General features: G+C 40.1%; 1 protein-coding gene across 14 annotated transcripts in view; it reads right to left on the reverse strand.

Annotated features, from left to right (window-relative positions):
- Window positions 1–24041, reverse strand: part of PPFIBP1 (PPFIA binding protein 1) — a 98186-nt gene that overhangs the window by 2540 nt on the left and 71605 nt on the right. For 3 of the 14 annotated variants that reach the window (XM_065742454.1, XM_065742455.1, XM_065742465.1), the window contains 19 exons: window positions 22604–22696; window positions 21977–22069; window positions 20510–20624; window positions 18977–19009; window positions 17591–17652; window positions 16697–16781; window positions 15965–16122; window positions 14938–15068; window positions 13774–13827; window positions 12557–12617; window positions 11981–12013; window positions 10659–10833; window positions 9139–9171; window positions 6816–6957; window positions 6278–6406; window positions 5483–5633; window positions 4934–5045; window positions 4678–4766; window positions 1188–1310 (listed from right to left, as the gene is read on the reverse strand). In XM_065742454.1, coding sequence (XP_065598526.1) covers window positions 1188–1310; window positions 4678–4766; window positions 4934–5045; window positions 5483–5633; window positions 6278–6406; window positions 6816–6957; window positions 9139–9171; window positions 10659–10833; window positions 11981–12013; window positions 12557–12617; window positions 13774–13827; window positions 14938–15068; window positions 15965–16122; window positions 16697–16781; window positions 17591–17652; window positions 18977–19009; window positions 20510–20624; window positions 21977–22069; window positions 22604–22696 — 1872 coding nt within the window. The remainder of the gene's footprint in view (window positions 1–1187; window positions 1311–4677; window positions 4767–4933; window positions 5046–5482; window positions 5634–6277; window positions 6407–6815; window positions 6958–9138; window positions 9172–10658; window positions 10834–11980; window positions 12014–12556; window positions 12618–13773; window positions 13828–14937; window positions 15069–15964; window positions 16123–16696; window positions 16782–17590; window positions 17653–18976; window positions 19010–20509; window positions 20625–21976; window positions 22070–22603; window positions 22697–24041) is intronic. The other 11 variants (XM_065742457.1, XM_065742456.1, XM_065742461.1 and 8 more) reach the window with 11 other exon arrangements.

Here is a 24041-nt window from a genome sequence, read left to right on the forward strand (position 1 = left end):
CAGGCAGTTAAGGAGGCTTCCCAACCCCAATCTTTACTGAAACAAGCCTCTCCTGTCCTTAATGCCACCTTTCTCTTGAGAAAAAAACTTTCTACTTTCTTTGGATTGCTATCTTGCAGCAATATTGAAGTGGAACTGGGTCTGGACCAAACCTCATACACTCCTCAAGCACTGGAAGATTTCAGAGCAGATGTAAACTGCAATTTCATCAGAAATCTTCTATCTCTGCACTGAATATGGTTTAAGTATGCTGAGCTCTCCCGAGTTTCTTAAGCTGACCCTTCTCTTAAGAGTTAAAATATTGACAGTAGCTGATGGAGACACTGATCTACCTTTCTGATACTTTCCAGACCATTACAGGAAAAGTCTAAAGCCTTCCATCTAGGCAGAACGGTGTGAAATCACTAAGTTTCAAGTACTGTGCACTCATAACAGGATATCTTTCCAATAATTCTAAGCCAAGATCTTATCACAGCAGCCTAGCTTATGTTTATCCTACTGGGAAGTGATCATCTTTCCTGCCCCCTTGCAAGATGGTTGTGCCAAACAGCATGAGCTGTGTTCCTGAGTGCAGTGAACAGGTCTGTATCATACTTCGTGCAGTCTGAGCATCTTGCTGCATACTAGGATTAGCTGCAGTTTTTACTAGTAGAGCTGAAAACTAGCTAGCTCCAAGAACTGGTGTGCTTCTCTTGCAGATATGCATTGGAATCTAAATACACGACTCTTTATCACCCACTGTCTTAGCCAGTGTATGTTTATTCGATCACAAATCAGTGGCAGTTTCTTGCCTGATAAGAAGACTAAACTTGTTTTACAGAGAAAATTCTGACACAGCCACAGACTTCATGCTTATGCCAGCCTGACAGAAGCTGTGCACCGAGTTCAAGACTATTTATGTTAAAGAGCCCACATCAAAGACTAAGGATAGTTGTTAGCAAGGTGAGATTCAGTAAGGAGACAAGACTTCGGGGCCATGGCAAGTGAAGGAAAAAAAAAGTTGTGTTCCAGGTAGCCTCAGCAGGACATGAAACTTGGGAATAAGATGACAAAAAGGAAACCAAAACTGAAACAGAATAAAACAGGAAACAGACAGTATGAAAGGAATTGGTAGAAGAGAAATAATCAGAGACACCAGAAGAAAACTTTGGAGGATTCTTCTTCACAGCTCCATCTTAAAGCAGTACCTCATCTGATGGCCTCCTGCGCAGACAGTTGGGCTCAAAGTTATTTATTCTCAGAACCTGGATGGCTCTTTTGATGCTGAGGTGGTGGAGGACGCTCACAACCTTCAAGGACAGCAAGTCATCCTGTGGAAGAAGAAGGAGGATTTAATAAATACAAGAGCACTTTGTAGTGAAACCAACGCCTAACTTCCTCAACAGACGTGGACTCTAGCTTAAAATGTCATTTTTTACATGTAAATACACGAGACAAGGGATTAATGTCAAACCATCCATTCCACAGGTGGCCTGGAACTTGCCTCTGTGACAAGGCACTCCACTGCATAACTGCACAGTCAGGTCATTTTCAGTATAGGATGAATCCCTGTTCACACATGGCACACAAGAGCATGCCAAGACACAGCCACACTCTGCAAAGCATAGGTGATACTAATAAAGGAGACAGTTCTTTCTCTAAAATCTTGATCCTCACAATACTTATTACTGAAACATTAATCTCAAGAGGAACTCATGTTACAGCTCATACATATAAGCTATTTAGGCTCCCGACAGTGTTCACAGAAAGAAAGAGTCAGACATCTCCTGAGGACAATTTCTGCTACATCAAGGAACGAGATGCTGCCCACACAGTCTGCTCTCCCTGCACTGACACCAGCTACAGCCTTCGGCTGGACCAGGAGCTTCCACATGTCGAAAGCTGGGAAGGGCGAGTTTTCCCCTTCATGACTACAGCAGCAAGTAGCAGTTTTGCTCTGGCTCCATTAACACCTCCTTGTACTCAGAGCTCCTTTAAATAACTGAGAAGGAGGAGAAAGCGCCTTTTGGCAACCAAGTAGACTTAACTCACAAGACACGCATAGTGAAAACAGCAAAGGAGACATACTGTTGAGACAAGGCTCACAGGTTAGTAAAGGCTGTTAGTACAACCCAATATCCTGACCTGCTGACAACTTTGCAATATGTGCAATATGGAAGATGCCACATTTCAGCTCTCTCTGGTTTCTCTCCAATGCCTAGCCTCAGAAATGTAGCATGCCTAACCCAAAACAATCAGATACTCTCTCATTCATGGAGCTCAGACATGGGAAATGTTTATGAAAGATTATGTGACCTGCATGGCAAGACTTCCCAGATCTGCAGCTCCAGGAAGGGCTGCAAACAAAGAACCTGTCCTACCTTGCAGAAGTGGTCACATGCTGTGAGATCTGCATTCTTGCTAAGTTAGGCTCTCCAGTTATAATGTAATCCTCATTATGTCACCAAGTGTCTCAAAGTCTGGTGCTCTGTTGGTGCAAGTTGGCTGATAAGTGATTTTATGCATTATTCTAGGGTTAACCTAGATTGCTATGTGTTAACACCACTTGTATGTTACAAACAGCAGACTGTTCTATAATTTTGTCAGAATAAGTGAAGATGAAATTATTTGCTTGTCCAAAAAGTTAATTGCTTTTGGCTAACCTTATAATGAACTTAAGAAAAGAGTTTCTATTTCACGTTATTTTGCTACTTTAGTTTGAGTAAGGGTGAATTTCCAGGCAGTTTCTAGAAGTTTTCTTTTATACTCTGCATACAGTTGTATTTAGTTGCTTATTTACACTGAATCTGCTGTTGTAACTTGATGGTTAAACACTGTCTAAAAAAATTCCTAGTGATTTAACTTTAAATGGAACTGACAGGGAGAATATCTAATTCAAAGGCAAAGCTCCTATCTCTCCTCTGTCCACCCATCAGTTTTCTCTCTCTTTTCACAGAAAAAAGGCCAATGTGTAGAGTAAAAAAGAGTAAAAAGTGGAGATCCTTCACACTGCTGTCTATGCTGCATTTTATCAGCGCTCAGTGCTAATCCACTCAGTACAGAGACAAAGCTTCCCAACGCAAGATTAAGCTCAGAAGAACCTACTGGCATCAGGTCTCCAAGATTAACCAGAAGAAACAAGCTGCCTCCTACTTTTATATTAGTGTGCCAGTTCAAAAAACTGAAGCCAACAAACATGAAAACACTATGTAAGCAGCAAGTACTAAGTATTCGTCTGTGATGCACTAAACAGCAAAATCACGTCAGGTAGTCAATCTAATGTAAAGAATATACAAAACACATGCAAATGAGGCATAAAATAGCAACTTGTATACTGCCCGTGGTGTGACTGACTTCTTGGTTACAAAGAAGGAAATAATATTGGCAGTGTTCAGTTTTCATTTACACCTCAGAGAAGAACCGGTTGGCTTCACCTGACACAGTAAAGTGAGGAGCTGACACTGTGCTGTACATTTTTAAATACATAATGCAAATGTCAATAATAAATCCTGTTTTCAAACAAGCTGGCTCTTAAAGCTGCAATTCTCTTCAAAGAAAACCACTTTGGTTTTCATACAGCAGGCATCCACATGAATAGATAACTAGACAACGTTTGCTTGTCGAGAAGAAAAACATTCCACCTACTTCTATTGACAGCAATCTGAACAGTAAAAAGCTGCACGAAATGCAACCACAGCATTTGCATACTTTTGTATGCTTATAGAAGCTGCCTGAGCACATCACACAATGTCATGCACAGCTCCTCTCAAGCTCAAGATTACCTATTTACTGGGCTTTTGCTTAGTATTTGCTCTTTCACATTAAGATTGTGTCTTTAAAGATGGAAAGAATATAGGAAATACATGCAGGTGAGTTCTACTGTCAGGGCTTCTGTTTACTTTACATTACAGGTATTAGCATTAACAGCACAGGACACTCACCACAGTTTCAAGCAGTCCTCTAAACACTCTGATGTAGTGTACACAAACACAGAATCCTGAAATAACTTTTCAGCACTAACAGCATCTCTGACTCTCTCAACTCTCCTGATTTTCTCCCTAGAATTATGCAGAGAATTTCCTTTCTCAATTTATGAATTGTGCAAGAGTTCTGAAAACAGTGGCATCTCATAAAACATGTTTAACTGTTGGAGTGAGCTCTATGCTTTTGGTACACCACATACGTGTATGTGTAGGTTTTGCAGTGCTGCAAGAGCAACCTCCAGCTTTAGCTTCTTTTCAATAGATCCTGTCCATCTGGGGCAAGACTCAAATCTGCACATGGTAATCACGTGGCACTTGTGCCAACTTTCTACTCTAGGAAGCTACAAGCCAGATTGCTGTGACCTGGCTTCACAGAGACACCAGACCCTGTAAGATGTCTGTTTGGTTCTGCCAGCCCCAAGGGATGTGAGAGAGGCTGTATGCAGTGTCAGAGGTGCCCAAGCAGCCCCAGGAGCTCTCCAGTGCTCCATAAATTGAGTGCTTGTGGGGCCAAGATTTGGCTGTTGAATGCTCCTACAGAACAGCTGAGAGGAAGAGGTGAAAGCGTTAAGAGAACCTAATAACTATGCAGGAGATCTCTCCAGACTCACATGATTTTCAGAGAGCTGTCTAGATGAATGTTAGCGTGCATTAAATGTCAGTAAAAACTAAGATCACAACGAAGATGTCAAAACAAGGAAAGCCATTTACTCACCACACTCATGTAATGGAGCATTCGGCCATCCACTTTTCCTTCATCAAACTGGGTCTTATACTGGGGGAGGCCAATGTCATCCAGCCACCCTAACAAAGAGACAGAACCAACATTAACAACCCAAAGCTCTTCCTGATTAATGGCAGTCATATCCCCAACACCAGTTAGGTATTATTTTCACTCTTTGAACCCTAAACTTGCCACAAGAAGGAACCCCCCCAAAAAGCTGCTGCTTCAGCATGCAATACAGACTTACTGGTAACCCAATGGTAATCCAGTTTTCCATGATTGCTCTCCTCTTCAGACCCAAGTGCCTGCAAAGCAAGCTGAAGCTTCTTCCGATGCAATGGGAGCTTTATCCCAAGCTCCTGTGAAAGAAAGGAAAGGAGCAAAGCTTGAGACAACATTTTATTTTATTTGTCTGTCACATAAGAAATAAAAACAGTTTCAGAGAGTTGCACTGAATACACCTGCCAAGTTACCAGTAACTGCATACTTCTATTTGTTGAGTACCAACGTCACCCTCAGCACACATACAGCTCCAGGAAACACCTGCTCACTGTAGTGCATTAAAGGATGTAGGTTCTTTATACGAAGATATCAGACAGTACTCTCATACCAGGTTGCATATAAAAAAACCCAAAAAAACGCACACAAATAATTTTAAATGTGTCAATATCCAGAAAAAGCACTCGATGGGATTACTTTCCACTCCTACATAGGCAGGCAAGGTTAAAATAATTATTTAGCTAAGAGCATTCTTTTAAGTTTAACCATCACAAGTTGTGTTTCTAGTACTACTCACCTTTTCCAGATCCTGCTGAGAGGCCTGCAGAAGGGTTTGTCCAGATAGTATCCAGTGTCTGCCGTTACTTATATAAGAGCCTAGCCCCTGGTCCTGGAGCCAGTTACAAACTTGTTCCTTTGTCCACTTTGCAAATGGCATGTCCAGCTCACTGCAGAAGATTTTTTTAAAAAATAGAATGATAAATCCCATGCCATCTCCTGTTCTCATACCTAAAACAACCAAATCCTGAGTCATTCATTCATAGGTGTTTTGTGGAAGCTGGGGCAATCTCCAGGGGAGAACATGCATCACAGTCAGGTAAGCCTTACAAGGAAGAAAGTGTCTCTCCCTCTGAACTGTCAGCACCATAGTGCACTGTGCTGACCTCTTGCCACCACCACAACAAATACTGTCTATTAATACTGCTGGCACAATCACCCTTGCTGCATAGAGTAGCTAAAACTCAAAAAAAAAAACCTGTAATAATTCACTTTCACCCGTAATCCCAGAAATGCAGCAGGAAACACACTGGAGGATATCTGTCACTGCCACATGAGGGCCCACGTTCCACTCTGCACAGCTCTGTAGATGCACTCAAGCTTCACACAACACCAGAACCCTGGATTCCCATCACCACCCAGCCTCAACCCTGCCAAAACCACCTCTCAAGGGAGGAAACAGCCTGGATATGCCTGTTTTCATTTGCCAGGAGAGGAGACATTTCATTTCAGCACTGCACTGCCTTTTATCCCATACCTGACTGGAGCTGCCAGGAAGGCAAGCACCAGCACACTTTGTCACTGATTGTCTTACCTGCGAGACTGCCCCAGGTCTCTGGACCAGCCCAGCCGTGGTCCTGCAGTTGCTCTTGTCCCTCCTCTTTTGAACTCTGTTTCGGACATGTCATCTGGGTTGAAGGTGGTGGACTGACTTCTTATAAGCCTAGATTAAAGGAAGGAATCATACTCATATGTGGCTAAGGAAAAGGCATGCTCCTACCACAGCAAACAAGACAGGCTAGATTCCCTGTGGCATTTGTAGCCCTTCCGCTACCCAACACCAATCCATCACTGGGTCCCTCAAATGCCAGCTCCTGCTCTTGTGACTGTCGCAACAAGTGGGGCCACAACCTGCCTTGGAAGAGACTACAGAGCCACAAGTTGCAATGGGAAAAAAGAAAAGATGATTTGAGAAAAAAACGTGCATGAGAAGATGGAAGGTGCAGCAGTGCCTCTACAAAGCCCACCACCTTCTTCCTCCCAAAGTCATCAGCTGGAGCAACCCCAGCACCCAGCTGGATTCCCTGCAATCCTCAGTTCTGCAGAATGGTCATTTCACATCTTTTACTTACCTTCCAAATAGCTTCTTGATTCCTCTGGCCTTTTTCCTGGAATCTGGAGAAGGCGGTGTTACCTGCAAACCATCTATTTCTTTTGGTCGAGGGGGCAAACTGGCTAGATCCAGGTGATCTGCAGATCCCTTTTCTGTTTCAGCTATTAGAAAACAAAACTTTGTCAAGCTTTCCTTCTGCAGGACTGTACAGACACACTCCTGAACTCTGGAATAACTCTTGCTAAAATTACTGATGGCTTCCATGTTAAGGAAATGGGGCAAAAAAGGATGTGAAAAATCCAAGAGAAACAAAATGTGTTTCTCGTTCATGGGCCTGACTGTAAACACTCCAAGGCAAAGCTCTGCACTAAGTGCTTTGCATCCAAGCCAGGCAACAAATGCTTGGTGAACTGATCTATGAATCAAGTTCCAAGTTCACTGTTTTTCAGGGATGGCCTTCCAGGAAGAAATTGGTCCCGTGGCAGAGGGTGAACCAAGAGTCCCCAGAGCACAGAAAAATAAATTATTTCCCAGTGGGCAACCTTACTAATTACCTCCATTATCTCCTAAGCTCCCTGATGAGGACATTCCAGCAGCAAACAATTCCTCCCTCATTAGGAGCAGGAGGGCCCTTTCCCCTTGCTACTGGAAAGAAAGCATTCTCCTTCAAGATGTGGAACATTTTGCTCCTCTGCAGAGAAATACCATGAAGTCCAGACTCTGTCTGAACTGCATTTTTCCTCGGAAGGGATACAGAGAGCATCTCTGAACCTACACATGACCTCCCACATGAAAAGTTTGACCTATAAGCCATTGTTTTCCACTGACAACAAATCTAAAGGTTCCTGTCCACAAAAGAGAAACTGTGACAAGATTGTTTAGTAAAAGCTGAACTAACAAAGCAGAAGACTACTTAAGACCATTTAAAAAGAAAACTAAACAAACTGCAGTATCTATAAGACTACATAAGCAGAGGTGTGCCAACAAAGTGCCAGGTAGCTGAAGAAATTCACCATGTGGAGCTGATGACACTTGCTGAGGAACAGAGTCAGTGCAAGCCTGTTGAGGTGAAGCAGTTGTGGCATGGCAGCCTGCAGCAGGCTGGCAGTTAGGCCTGCAGCCACTTTTACCTCCTTTTCACACAGCATTGTAATTAGGTGACCATCATGCTTTTGAAATGGACCCTTGAACTTGCTGGAGAAAAGCAAACAAATCACATGAATCAAGCTAGAGCATATACTGCTGGGACATGTGGTCTCATGTCCCATGAGTATCTTCCTGCAGGGCAAAGTTTTTGGCATTTCAGATGGACTACGCATGAATACGTCCCATTTTCTTCCAATGTTTTACAAGTGAAACCTTGTAGTGAAGGCACAAGGTCACGTGCAGGATGATTTCTGGGCACTCTGGTTTGACGGCTGCTGAATAATAAGGCTGTCTTGCTGGTGAGAGAGAGCAGCATCTAACAAGGCTTTTGCATGTGTGGATTCTGTTTTACAAGTACAAAAAGTTCTAGCTTAGAAAAAACAACAGTAAAATACACATTTAAACAGCATTCTAAAGAGAGAATACTAGGATAAGGCTGGATACATTAGTAGCAGAGATTTGCGGGTATTGCAATGTTCGCTCCATGCACCTTGCTCCCTGACACAACCTCTGAGAAGAGCCAACCAAGGTAAACCAAGGAGGGCCAAGAGTGTCTCTTTGTCAGCAGGTGCCACCACGCGTGCTGACACAGCTCCCTGTGCTAACACCTGGCCCTGCTGCTCCTCTCTGCTCTTGCCAGAACCACCCAGGGAACACCATCATGAGACCAGTTTTTATCATATGGATACCTCCATCTAAATCTGTCCCAGTTATTTCTCATTCATTTACTGCATAATAAACACAGCTATTTCTTAGAAGAGGACTTACCCTTCCACTCAGAAGTACCCCTACATGAATTCCTGAGAAACAAATACACTCAATTCCCTGCTTCACAACTCTTCAAGCTATCCCAGGGGGCTCTAAGATGGACAGCATCACAGATGCACCCCTGGTGCTAAAACACTGCTGTCTTCTTCTTGCTGCCTTGGTCTGTAAGTAACATTGCACTCAAAGTTACAGTAAAGGTCTCTGCAAATTAACCCGCAATCTCTCATTAGTAGCAGTTATCAAGAAATGGCACAGCTGACTTTTAGCAGGGGGCAGATGTTACATGAAAACTCCTTTTAGCGATGCACAAGAGTTCGAGGCAGAGCTCTGGTGTCTAGCTTTCATTTGAAAAGTGTGTGGCTATAACCAGCCACTAGCAACAGCCACAGCACAGCGCTGGTACAGGCAGACATGCAGGATTACTGTACCTAAAGTAGGGGCGCTTGCACTTCGACTGCGATCTTCAGATATCCAAACAACGCACATAACCACACGCAGCACAAGGGGAGAGAACACGCAGAGGGACAAGGTAAAACATTTCAAAACTTACATCAACAACATAACAAGACAAAAGGAGGGAGGTCCATGAGACACATGCGTCACACACAACGATGAATCACAGGGAGATTACAATAACCAATTCACTGTTAATCTCTCTCTCTCTTCGAAAAATAAATGCAGTAGAGCTCCTTGTTGGATAGGATGTAAAGCAGCCCCTCAGTCCCAGCAGTGTAGGGAGGTCACCTGCTCTGTGACTCCCGTGAGCTCCTGCGTGGGGGCAAGAATCTGGGCACCAGCTTTACAGGTGGAAGCACTGAAATGTGGATAACGTAACTCATTCAAATTCAAAGGAGCCTCCTCTAGACGGCTCATCTTCCAATCCTTCAGGACAGCTACAAGACCTTCATCTTGTCAGACAAATTAATCACAGGATGAAACAGGTGATTAGACACAAGCACACATAAAATAAATCAAAGCAAAGAGTCTAACCCTCAGAATAGGCTGTACATCTATTCCAAGTACACTAGCAAGTTCCCATGCCACATGACACGGGAAAATAGGGGCAATGCACAATAAATGTGTGGGTATGTCGCTCCTTTTGAAAAAAAGATATAAATTGTCATTGATAAGTAAAAGCAATAAACTTCTTCTCAACATAGAAAACATAATCTGCCTTTATGCTTCTGAAAGGCAGAGATAAACTCCAAATATCGTGCAATAGAGCCAAAAATTGTAGATAAATGCCAATAGTTCTGATTCACAGACTCAACTCAATGCTTGAACTGAAGCAGTGGAAAGAATACTGCAGTGAATCAGCTAATGCAAGTTAGGTTTCAACTGCTCGTAAAAGCAACTTCTGCATTAAGTAGAACATTTTGTTTATTTCTTCACTGTGCAAACGACAAGACCAAAACAGAAAACCCTCCCACGTGAGTCCAGAACTCAAAATGAGCTCGAATAACCTTACCAATATTGTTCCCGTTGTCACAGTTTCTTTTGCAAGACTATATAAACACATAAAATAAAAAGGAAGACTGAGTGCAGCTGCCTCATTTCTGTACATCAGAAAATCTTACGAAAGATAAACTGGAGATGGAGCCAAAGGAAAGAACGTCCACAACTCAAACCCACGTTTGAGTTGCTGGCCAGACAGCCAGCAATTCAAAGCTGCAGCAATGCATTACATGGTCTCAGGGGAGGTAACACAGCAGAGGTGGAAACGGACCAACTACTTTGTTACATCAGTGTGGTTTTCTCTGTTTTTCTGTTGCTTGACTTTTTCCAACCATTCTACTGAGAAAAACAGCACCGTGTCATAGCGAGACGAAGGTTGGCTTTTCAGCTTTTTAGAACAGTTAGATCACTCAGGAAAAATAAACCTTAATTTCTGTTATTAGAACCCTTGTTCAATGTATAAATCATCTGCACTCAGGTGTACAATACCTACCTAGATTGGGGGCACTTGCAGTCCTCTTATTATTTTTTATCTTGAAAAAGCCTCGTCCAAAGGAAGATCTGGCTTTACGCGTTCCAAAACTATCCTCATCTCCTGTGACACCATGAGAAGGAGATTTTGGAGGGAGAGTTGCGAAATTATTACCTTCCGTGTGAGGTTTAACCTGTTTAAGTTAGGAAAACAAACAGTCAGTATCATTGAGGAAGATGCAAAATGACCACTGACAGATAATCTGCAGAGTCATTTGATCTCATTAGTTAATATGAGAAAACATTGCAAAAATATAAAGAACAGACAAGATCTTCACTTGAACAAGTTCAAGAGTAGGAATTACTATCACTAAATTCTAAGAATTACATGTCCTCTTGAAGATGTTGCTCATTTCCTGCAAGTACAGCTTATATGTATTAAAAAGGTAAAAATATAGCCTGTAAGGCTTTACAGCTGTAGCAACAGTGGAAGCAAAGAAGGAGACAAGACCCTCACGCTGAATTGCCTCTCTGGCAAGCACCGAACAGCCCCCTTCATCTGTCATCGCTTTGTAATTTCAGAATGATCTAATTCACTTTGCCAACTGCCCAAGCTGAGAGGAAAGTAAGCATCAAGCAAGGAGTAAAAATGACAGGAACTGAAATCCAAAATATCACATAACCAATTTATACTGAGTTTCATCCTTATTGGTTGTTTCACTGTCTCTTTAAAAGGAGAAAAATCCATTCATAATTCAAACATTATTCAAACAGATCCTTTCGCTTTTGCTAAATGGATAGAGCATTCCCCCTGAAGTGGTGTTTGAGGTAGATGTTCTCTGCTCAAGTCTTCTTCCATGCAACAACTGCTGCATGCAAACTATGCCATACAGCACCACAGGGTAACTGCTCCGTAATGACAATCTCTTTGAGAACAGTTATATTACAAAAAACAATTTGGATACCCAAGGGTTTTTAGAGATACTAATCAAAGGTAATTACAGAGTCAGTATAATAGTTAATGGCTAGCGTTGCTAATTATCAAGTGGCAGAACACGTGAGGGAAACATTAGATGAGATGGCAACCTTATGCTCAACAACACTGAAAGATAATCCTTGTGGGAAAAGAAAAGAACGTGTGAGACAGCCTAGGCCTGCTACAGAAGTGATAGCAGCAGTCATCATGTACTCCTTACTATCCTGTCTGCATGCCTGATTTTCTCACTTTGGAACCAAATACTGCACATTTCAGATGACTGAGCCTTCCAACATCCATGCTGCCCATGCATCTCCACGGATACACAAGTGCACACACACATAAGCAAGCAGGCACACATACATTACCTCTGTTGGCTTTTGAGCAGCAAAGTCTCTGTCCTATTTGGGAAAAAATAAGAAACACATTAAAAACTTACAGATTATAGTAAAGGTAACCATGATGAACTGAATACTAAGTTGAACTCTTACTGAAATACCCATCTCTTCATTCTTTTTACCCAAAATAGATCTCTTCAAAGCTGTATTTCACACAGATTAGTTCTTACTTTTTTGAGGTCAGTGAGCTGACATGAAAATACAGTTGCTTTGGTTTACTTTGGAAAGGATTAGCTGTGTATATAATTAGCAACACACAGTCTGTCAGACACTAACGGTCACAGTCAACTGAGGAGGCCCAAAGCAGGAATCAGGGTAGTAGCCAAATATCCACAACCTCCATTTCTTGGCTGACCAAACAGCTAATCTTTAATTAATTTAATCTTTAATTAAATCTGCAAGATTTGACATGTCTGTGATCACTGGTAATGCATGGTGTGAGAAGTCCTGCTCTAATCCTGAGGAAGGCAACAGAAGGTCAGAGCATCAGTGGAGAATGTCATTCCTATTTCTAATGGAGAGGGAGAAGTGAGAGCCCACACCAACCGCTTCAGATGTCTCCTTCTTCAAACTGCTCAGACTGCTGGACTTCTGCAGTGAGGAAGTTCTGAAACAACACAAAGAACAAGCTGAAAAACTGCATTAAATTTTTAGAGATAAATGCTCTCTCAGGAGTCAGCTTTAAAAATAACAGTATATGATGAGATATATTCAAAAACAAAGACACTGAATGAATGCAATCAATGCAGTAATCAGAGCCCACACAGTTTTAGGAAACATTCTACAAACCTCCACTTCATAATTACTGATGCTAATGCTGCAGTGACATGATGCCTACCTTGGATATTTTTGGCTTTTTATTTAAAGTAATATTTTCAGAAGTACAAGCAGAAGTTACACAGGCAAAAGGAAGTGCTATAAACAGAAGCTATGAAAAACAGTATTATTAGCAGCAGGCTTCTGACTAATTTAATCTTTAAAGAAGCCAAGCACATTAAGTCAAACATGGCTTAGTATTTTATCTATAGTTCTATTTTCCATTTCAGACTAGATATCCCTCTGTTCTGATGGGACTTATAGTCTACAGTGCTGAAGTTTGAAAAGAAAGTTACCATTTAAGACTCCCCACAACCAGGTAAAAGTTAAGAGTAACGTCACTGAATCTCAGAAAGTTACCTGTCTTTATACCAGCACAAAGAAAGTAGAATTTGGCTTTGGGAATATCCTCATGGCACTAAGTCTCTCAAAATAAAATCAGCCACTGAGCCTTATGCTGTGTACCTGATAAGGCCAATTGTCTTAGGCTCCTTGCTAACAAACTGTCATAACACATACATGTGTTCAGAAATAGTCCCACTGATGTCACTGGGGAATATGGTTATGTGGCCGAAGTTTCCACTGTAGTCATCTGACCATCCTCACTACCAAAAGAACAAAACTAAACCATGGGTGCACATACTACAGAAAACTGTAATTATTACAGTCTATTGACAATCTATGACTCAATTAGAGATGCTAAATAACATAAAATAAATTGCTAGTACTTGTGCATGAATAAAGCATTGGAAAACAACAGTCATAAGGAAAAATACACCAGCACTGAGTATCATCTTGGCTAGAATTAGTTAATGTATTTTCTTGGCTAGAATTAGTTAATGTATTTACATGTGTCTGTAAAACATGTCAGTAAAACATAGGTCAGGGGGCCTGAGTCAACAGTTGCATATTAATGTTTCCCAAATATTTTTGGTTGTGATACTTACACTGGACTATCACACAGATGAGTTTCTGGAGAAGAACGTGTTGATCTTACTTCACTGTAAGAATGAAATATATGAAAAAAATATGGCATTTGGAAATCCCATCACGTTTTAAACCTGTTTTCACTTCAGCTGTTACTGCACTAAACACACTAAATTTTCTCCTCTACAGTCTTAAGTCTTCCAAAAGACAAAGGTGAGCTGAAGAGCACCAAGAAAACAAAAGAAAACTCAACACTCTCAGCGTGAGGATACTGCACACTGAGCTTAAATAGATGCAGAGGTTATAGCATACACAAAGTCTGCATCACCAAGTAGCAAAGATCACTGGCTCGCTGTAATTTAGCCACGCTGCTGAGAGATTTGCTGTTGGTGCTTTGCTTGCTTTCTTTTTAAGAGCCAGCAATGGGGTTCCTGCATAAGGTGTTCATCCAGCAGGCTGTAGTCTGGGGTATAGGACCCACAGCTCAGCCACAGCACCAGGGTGCAGCCACACACTTGCTGCCCCAGCTTCCCTGAGATTCTGCAGTGACATATTTAGTCTGGCTTTGGCATACCTCAGGCAGGGTTCCTATATGAACAATCAAAAAAAAATCTTTGCATTTCATTGTTTCAGCCTCAGTGTTGTTCCTTATCTCCTTTCTCTGATCTTTTGAAACACCTCTTAAGTTTTCTTCAGTATCTCTGGTAACAGCTCAAGGATAAGCTGGACAATCTTTTTGCCACAGTTTGGACAGTGTCTTACACCAATCTTTAGCAACTGTGGAAAATATCTGGATCCAAATTACCAGGAACACATTTGCTAGCATAGCCAACACTATCTCAGCCAAACCTACATGATGTCAAACCTAGATAAAAATAAAAATTGTGTCCTTCATTACATGGGATCAGTTTTTCTCTCCTTCTGTTCATTACTAGTGAAGCAGCTGGCACAGAGTATGCGTGCTGCTACAAGCAATAACCAACACACTAATGCTTACTTACTGAAAAAGATTTAACCAACGTGATAATAAGAACATAAGCTTAGCTTGCTGTCACTAGTCAAGTGAATGCTACCCTTGTTTAATGGATCTAATAACTTTACAGTATGGTAATGGGCAGATTATTACTTTCGTTAAATGCCAAATATTGAATTTACAATTGAAGAATATGTGGTAGCAATAATACCTCAAATCACTTGTAGGATCTGGCCTAGGTTGTGTTTTCACTTTCTCTACAGTAGTGTCTGAGCTCTTGGATGCTGATGAAAGAGATGGGATTGAAATCTGCAGAATACTTGTGTGAATCTGTAAGGAATTCTTAAAAAAAAAGAAAAAGAAAAAGAAAATTAATCTGTTACATTGAAACGAGTTCAAATGAAGCAGTCAAAAATGAAAATTGCAATAAACTATGGAAAGAGGCCTCCAAAATAAAATAAAATTAATAAATATTTGCTTTTTTTCCTTTGTAATACAGTGTCTGTTTACTACTCAAAAGATGGCACTGGAAGATGAAGTATGAATTGCTGCACCAATAAGCTACAGGACAGGCAAAAATCTTAAAAGCCTCCACAGACTGCCTGCTAAACTTCTTTCTGCCACAGTCACCAAGAAAAGCAGTTCACTTTTTAGGTCTGCTCCTGTCCTTGTGCCACAGAGAGGATACAAAAAAGCTACAGAATATTCAATTCAGTTAATTTTTCATCATAGTGTGTTCAAGTCTCTACCTTGACTCAGAGCTTTAAGAGAAGAGATCTGTAGTTTTACGGCTGGAAAATGTGACTGTAAAAAGTAGAGATTGGACGACATCCTAATAATTTCACTGAATGTAAACATGTAATGATGATTGCAACCTTTAAAATATGACAGGATATATTAAACAAGTTCCAGCATGTTTACTTCAAGTTCTTGATGTATGAAAAGCAGCTCCTAAAATAGCTATTTCTAATATGAAAAATAGTTTAGATGCACTCTCATGACAAATTCAATTATTTGTTATCTCTTGATTCCATCTGATTAAGAAAAATACATTAAACTGAACTCAAATCAAACTCCCCAGCAGGTTTCAAAAGAAATTCACATTATCCTAAAGGATATGGATTACTAAAACTATGTGGCCCAGAAAAAAGTCCTGAGTCTTGCTGTTTGTAACACAAGTTGAGCACACACGAAATTTTAAAGAAGTAATGGCATTAATAGAAGAAGAAAAAGGACACCTCTTCATGAATATTTGTGTTGAATTCATCGTGGATTGGAGATGCTGTTACTGGAGTTGGGGACGGACTTTTTTCTGGGTCAGTCAGACTTGGTGTGTCCAATAAAACCGTGGAGATAGATCCTGAATTCAGGAAGTCTTCACTGTCACTATCCTTGCCTGGAGGGAAAGAAGATGGAAATTTATTGATTTGACTTCTGGCTACATGACGACTCCTATGCAATGCAGCCTTACTTTCAATCTTGGCAGGATGTCCACTTTGCTGCTACTGATATTTTTTGCTGCTCTTGGGCACTGCTATTACAGTGTGTGCAGCTGCTGGGGCAATGCTGGTTTGGCTTGAAGGAACACGCCTGCTTAAGTGACTGCTCTGCTCAGCTTCCAGTGCCTCCCAAGAAACTCACGCAAGTGGAGGGAATGGTGAAATTTAGCAGCTAATATAGTACGTAGGCCAGAAAAGTATTTCAAGAGGTAATGGAATGAGCATGGGAATTCATCACATTCAAACTAACTTTACAAGAGACATGACAGTAGCTGTTAGTACTACCAGAGGGAACCAAATTTTCAGCTGCACAGTCAGCAAATGCAATTTACTAGTCTGCACTTGTTGAAGAACTGACCTTTACCTAAGAGATACCTCCAAAGGTAAGACTAAAATTTCATGTAACACTGTCACAATACACCTACAGTTTAAGTGTGAGTAGAGTTTATAACTTCATAAACTGCACAGTACCTTTTTTACCTTGAGCCAATATCACCATGTCTTGAACTTTTTTGTACCTATTCAGAGATTGCCGAAGCTCTTCTATCTTTCGATCCTAAAATAGAAGATTATGACTATGTTTTTAACTTTAGTTAATAAAAAATAATAAATACAAATATTCAGTAATTGGCTATGGAACTAGAATTGGAAGCGTGGATGGGACAGGGCCCAGAATTCTGAGAGGCTTTGCAATATCCAATACTTGTACTTGGCAAAAAATATTGTTCCATTAATCACCAGAATTGTCCTTGGAATTGGATTTTAACTCCCTCTTTAAGTCAGAGGTAGAGAACAATGCATTCATCATGTACAAAGGAAGCAGTAATAAAAATATTTAGGGTACTAGTGTTCAAAAGAAAACATCCTACAAAATGCACATACATACAGATACACAAAACCATACATTAAAGCAATCCATAGTTTACAGAAAGCCCTTTTAGAAATGCGGCCTGTATTATCTCCTGTGACTTGTGATGGAGCTGTGGAGTCTCCTTCTCTGGAGATATTCAAAACCCACATGGACACCTCCTTGTGCAGCCTGGTCTAGGGAGCTGCTCTGGCAGGGGGGTTGGACTCAGTGAACTCTAGGGGTCCCTTCCAACCCCTACAGTTCTGTGATTCTGTGATTTTGAAACATGGTGTCAATTGCAGTTCCTCTGATTTGCAAGGACTCTATGTACATGGGAATAAATGCCCAGTTATATCCCCTTAAAAGGCACTGCAGCACTTCTTACTGTAGTGATTCCCTGAATCTTATAGATCTGATTTGTATTGAATTGTGACAAACTCACACACGCAGGTTTTTTTAAAGACATATAACTCAATCTAAAAAAAGGTTACTGGAAAAAAAAATGATTTTGCTACCTTCTCTTCATTTGCTGCCATAAGAGATTCTACTGCCTTCTTCATTTTCTGTACCTCTATATCTAAAAACACAACACAGTTACATAAGTCAAGTTAAATGAGACAGTGTGAGGAATTAAGAAAAAAAAAAACCCTAGTATCAACTCAGAAATATCTGAAGGTAAATGAACAAATTCAGACCAAATACAATCCACTTACATTCTACATTAGATGGAAATACGTGGACTATTTTTCTCCAAAACCTCTTTTTTTTCTGACTTTTTTTTAACCAAGGAAATGACTAAGTTCATGAAATTACCTTACCTACTCCTCAATTTCAGGAAAAAATGAAAGCCAAGAGTACAATTACTGTTTGAATATCACTCTGTCCTCCATGTAATCTAATAATCTCAAAACAAGAGGTCCAAATTACAAAATACTACAACTGGAGTGTAACAAAGTACATCCTCATTTCAACAGTCAACAAACACCCCAAATTACACTCAAAAATCCACTATACAAAGCAACAGGATTAACAAACACGATGAAGAAAGCATTGTGCAGTGGTGTTTAGTCATAATTCAGTACGGATGTAGAAATGAGGACAGCACATAGAAATGATGCAAGTATTTGCTATGACAAGCAGTCATGCTAGAACACATACTGTAGTTCCAACTTGAAAAAGGTCCCTAATACAGAGATCATGGTTTTGTGTTTCATCTATAATCCTTATTTATGTGGAAACAGAACATAAATGTCTCCGTGTATTTCTAACAGTCTGTGTGGTTTGACTTTAGAGGTGTTCTGGAATACAGAAATGTAAGAAGAATTGAAATAATCTCAATTTTTGCTAAAAATCTACCTTTCAAAAAAGAAAGAAACTTGAAATGTCATTACAAACATTTGAAGGTGGACAAATGCACAGGCAAAAAAGCATTTTAACCACACTGTAAAGAACACCTTCCTTCTTGAATGAATTGCAAGAATGAAACAAGCTGCCTTTCCAGGTAAGTTATTCAGACACACTGGGTAATACTGCAACTGATACAGTTCTGATGATTTTCTCCAAGTTATGCTTGCAGCAAATCTGGACTACTGTAATGTAATTGCATTTCACTAAGAGGTAACTGTTCTATTTGTGCGTGCATTCTAAGTAGAACAATCTGCTCACTCCACTTTGAAACAAAATATCGTGATTCTCCATGAAACCAAATCTTTGTCTATTAGCTTTTCATCAGAAAACTTTGTATTTCAAGTGTTACATTCAGTAAAATTTGAGAATACGGCCACTTAAGTGTAACTAAGGGTTATAGATGACACAATCCAAGAGTGTTTATTAAAGCAGTTTTATAATCACATGCAGAAAGCTCTTCTGGAATGCTTGTGGAAAGACATCAGAAACCTTACTTTTATCTTTGAGCTTCTTTTTACAATTTTCATCTGTGCAGGAAAGTCCATTGGATTTGAAATTAGCACAAAGGTTAAGAAATTAAATAAACTTTTAACAAAATATTGCTACTTAAGGAGCAAACTATTCTTCACATACTACTGCAGAAGCAAACAGTTCATAGTTTTGCAATGCACTCTCATTGCTGATGTTCCAAGTGACTCAAATGGTCTCCCTGCTCTCATATATATTTACTTATCTCAAGGATATTTAACTATATGTTAAAAAATAGGCAGAAATTTAATGTCTCAGAAAAAGCTTATGTCAATAGTTACTCTTAAGCTAACACTATGTAAAAGCCAGAAAAGAGTAGCGTAGGAAAATTTGTTCAGAAAGCACAGTTCAGCTAATGTGACAGATAATGTATTATCTGCAGACAGTATTATTTAATATGGTTTCTGAGGCAGAAAAAAACATGGTTCATCTTAGCAGAAGATCCTTCTGCTGAGCTATATTGAAAATTAAGCTACAGATGAGAACCAAAGGGTAATGAAAGTTCAGTGTATACAGTAGCCCCCAAGAAAGGAAAGCTCCACTTAGGTAGTAATAAATACAATAAAGCAAGATCTCCTTCACATTTAAATATTTTAAAAACAGTAAACACATTTCAATGCCTTCACTTTTAGGGCTCTTTCAAAGTAGATTTTAAACCAGATGATTTTATGAAGTAAAATTTGACAGTCTACACACAGCTATTTCTGCCTCAGGTCAGAAAAGAATAATCAACCTCTTGAAGCTGGACTTAAAATCTAGGACAGTTATTAGTGAGATATGTTCAGAAGTGAAATTCCAGCAAGTCAAAAACTGGAAAATTTTTTTTGAGGCCTCTTGAAGAAACTTTTGTATTTTTGAATGAAGATCCTGAAACTAAGTTTCCCCCAAATAAATATTAATTTTGCTGCTTCTTTGCAAGCAAATGAAAGTATTTGACATGACATTTCTGAGCTAATTCACACTTATTTAGGATTAACCAGTACACAAATCCAGAACCAATCCTCAACTTCTTTGGGCTGGGGCCACACTGAATGTGTGCACATCATACTTAGGTTTGCAGGATGGCTCTTCCTCTTCCCTAACAGTAAAGAGGTGTATAAGCAAAGCCCAGACACAAACACTCAGAGATACATTAAGGAGGGAACTTCTCAGTATAAGCTTTCCAGAGAACTGGTTGAAAATGGTTTATATGGTTTTCTTTGCCAATATAAACTGCATATTTTGAGGCACAATGCAAAAGCCTCAAGAAGAAGTAACAAGGGATTACTGAGGCAAGTTCAATGTTGACCAAGAACCTATTCCAGTGGTAGGTTCAGCAGTAGCACTGTAAATACTCACTAAATATGGCAAAAGAAGTAAACCAGAAAGACAAAGTGCATGAAAACTGAAGCTTTTATCTGTTACTTCCAGTTCATTCACAGAAGCACCAGCTCAGACGAAGTGACTGAGGAAGACACAGTGCCTTTGCACAGCCCTAAGAGAGCCTTCCATGTTCTTACCTCTGTCCAGTATTTCAATTCCTTCTCCTTTCAGCTTGCAGACTAATTTTTCTTGTAACCTTTTTACCTCAGCTTCCTTCTGCTCCAGTTTCTCTTTCAAAGCTGATAGTTCATCCTGCAACAGACAAAAAATCACTCAGTGACAGTTTCCATACACGTATGAGATGTTTTCAAAATTCAGTTCTATGAAGTACAGTGGACAGGTCCTCAGACAGTGGAAGTGGCCATCTAACATTTGCAATTAGAGCTGTGCTCAGGGAACAGGCTGAGACAGTTTCAGAAACAAACACTGCTTGTACAAAACAACTGTACTGCCATCAAGCACATAAACACATACTGAAAAGCAGTTCAGACAAAAACATGGTACCTCTGCCACAGTTCAGGTTTGCTGATCAAGCATTTGGAGAGAAGGCTTAGGGCTGAGATTCATGGGAACAAGACAGATGGTGTTTTGGGGGAGTTGGGGTATATTAGATAAATGCTGTCAAATTATAACTTATATCTAACCATCTGCACCCAGCAAGTGACTGGCATGGATCCATGCAAGAAGCTTTTTAAAATTTGAGTCAGTTTAGTAAAGTGTTTCTCTCATGTCCGAAGATATCTTTTGCAACAGCACCATCGAGACAGGACCCCCAAAGCAAAGGTACCCAACACTGAACATTTAATTTGCTCCATTTGTAAACAAAATTAATATTTATTTGGGGGAAACAAAACTCAATTTTGGTATTTATAGCTCTTACTTAAGAGTTAAATCTGTTAAGGAACAAATCAACTAGAATACTGTGGTGATGTTGGTTTTTTCTTCCCTCAAACAATCTACTGCAAATATGCATGGAAGTGATAACCCAAACTATGGCCCAAACAATCCTCCAATACTTCAAGTTGGTACTGATTTTGATGGGATTTCTGACACTCTAAGACCTGTGCTTTTCCAAAACAAGACCCCCTCTTAGTCATATGAAAGCTATTTACTGGTAAATCCACGGCAACAGGAGTTGCATGTAGTTGTTGATGCTATGTTATCTCTCCTCGATTAGAAACATGATACATAAACTAACATTTGGGAGAGGGGACAGTGAAAGAGAGTCACTGTTTTCTAGCTGGTTTTCATGAATAAATGTTCTCTTAAAAAAAGTAAGAAAAAATTCCGTTTGAATAGTGGAGGCAAATTACAGAAGAGACTGTTTTCCCTTGCAACAGGAATGAACTTGATATAAGCTTAATTAAACTACGAATAACCCATGCAAAGTTCATGACACTAAAATCCTCTCCCATCTGATATAAAAGCTTAAAAATAATATCTATACTAAGAGCTTTGCAATCTAATGAGAAAGGGAGCACTGCATATCAACACACAGCAATCAATGAAGAACAGAGCACAACAGCACAATGCAAGACAGACCATAAAATGGTGGAACATGAAGGATTCAAAACAGGCCAAATGTTACCCACAAACTACTACACCTTTAGCATCTGGCATTTTTGCTCCATCCGCTGCTTTTCATACTGCATCTGACCCACTTTGATTTTCATGCTAGAAAGTTTGGCCATTAAAGACTGGTAACAGAGATAGAGGAGTGAGAGAAAACTAAAGACAGAAAAGAGACAAAGCTAAATGGCAAAGAGAAGTCAGAAACTTGCAGGAAAAAACAAAACAAAACAGAAAAAAACCTGCTATAATAAGTTAGGGGAATGTTTTCATGAGTGGCTGATTTTCAGCATATTTAGGGGAAAAGAAACACTCAGCTTTGGTCTCACACATAGCACATGCTTTATGCACTGCAACTGGTACTACTTGACGTACAGGTGAATCAAGGGTCTAACCAATAATGTATTTACAGTTAATGACCAGCTGTGTGGTTAGTTATCCTTCACAAAAACAATGTCAGCAACCGAAAACCACAACATGAAATTTGGAAATAATCACTTTTCAGGTTTTGCCCAATTTTCTTAGTGAGCACTATGAAACTCCCAGCCCCGAGCACACTCAGGATTTTGAAAGGTGCAGGCAAGGACTGGGGAAAAAGAGAAAGAAGTTCTAAAACTCATGACTTGCACCCATCTCTGCATCTTCCCCTCAGCCTCACTTACTTTGGTTGTTTTAAGCTTTTTCTCGTACTGTAGTCTTTCATTGTCCATTTCTCCTACTCTTAATCGCAATTCATTTATCTCCTGGATCAAATCCTGAGTGAAGGAAAAAATAAGACCAGAAACAAGAAGAAAAATCAGTAAACAGAGTGACAGTTGTCTAGAGACACCTTGGTGAGACCATAAAAATACAGCAGCAGTAAAAGAAACTCCATGCATGTGAACATATCATCCAAATTCATAGTTAAGCAATTCTCAAGTTTTTGGATACCCAGGGACCTTAATTCTCAGTTTTTCTGCATTACTGCATTGAATACAAGAGGGCAAAGGAAAAAAGAGAAATCAATTGCAGATGCATTGCCTGGGCTTTTGACAAAGAAGGCCTCCTGTGTGCCAGGCTGCTCAACTGCCTTTTGAAAATATGAGGAGATTATAGTATGAATCCAAGTTTCCGTCACTCAAACGAGACCTTCTAAGCTCTGAAGAAAAAGTGCCATCACTGGTTTCTCTATGCTCCAAAGCACATTGTTAAAGCATCAGTGGTGCCACTATTTCTGAGTTTTGCAAATTCAACCTAGAAGAAACTTTAGAAGGTTTAGAAGAAACTTGGAGCCACTATTTACAGCCTGTGAGATCTTCAGAACAGTTCAGTGTCCCGAACTTCCTCGTGGAGAGACCTACCAGGTTTAGACACTGAATCTGAGCGTTCCCTACCTGCAGAAGTTAAATGAACCATAAGGTTGCATTGCATCTATGTGTAAAGCCATCATTCTCCAAAATTCCCCATCCTTCAGATCAGGAAACAGACAAAATAGGAAACCAGTGCAACAGCCAGGACGGAGTGTGCTTCAATGTGAGACAGAGAATAGGAGCCACAGTTTATGGGGAAAATCATCCCCTCTGCTCTGAAGGGGACCATGTTACCAGAAAGCTGTGGCCTTTGCACAACTCCAAGACATCCAGCAGGCTTCTGCTTCACATTTACTGCACTAACCTTTTGTTTAAGTATGGATACCAGGTAAGTGTTAGACTTGCGAGGTAAAAACATAAAAAAATCAAAATCCATTCCTAAACATGTACTGTAGTGCCTTTTTCTACTAGGAAACTGTTCAAAAGAGAAGATTAACTCTTTGAGCACCCTATAAAACAGAAGAGGACTCACACTGCCGCATAATGGCTTTCATACTAGCAAGAGTAGTGTGGGTCCCTGGTAATACCTTCCAGCTCCATTCCACATTTCCCAGCTTAGAGAACTCAGGTTATCATTTTACATGCATGATAAACCTAATAGCAACTGAACACAATCTATATTTCTTTAGCACAGTCCAAGCTCAATTACTACAACCACAATGAATCTGAAAATGTAGAACATTTGAAGATGGTAATAACTACTACTGCTACTAATGTATGACTAATTTGGATACATATGCAATTCCTTACT

This window comes from Cyrtonyx montezumae, unplaced genomic scaffold (genome assembly GCF_038088225.1).
Source record: "Cyrtonyx montezumae isolate F1298 unplaced genomic scaffold, pur_monq_1.0 scaffold_3, whole genome shotgun sequence".
In the NCBI taxonomy this organism is placed as follows: Eukaryota; Metazoa; Chordata; class Aves; order Galliformes; family Odontophoridae; genus Cyrtonyx; species Cyrtonyx montezumae.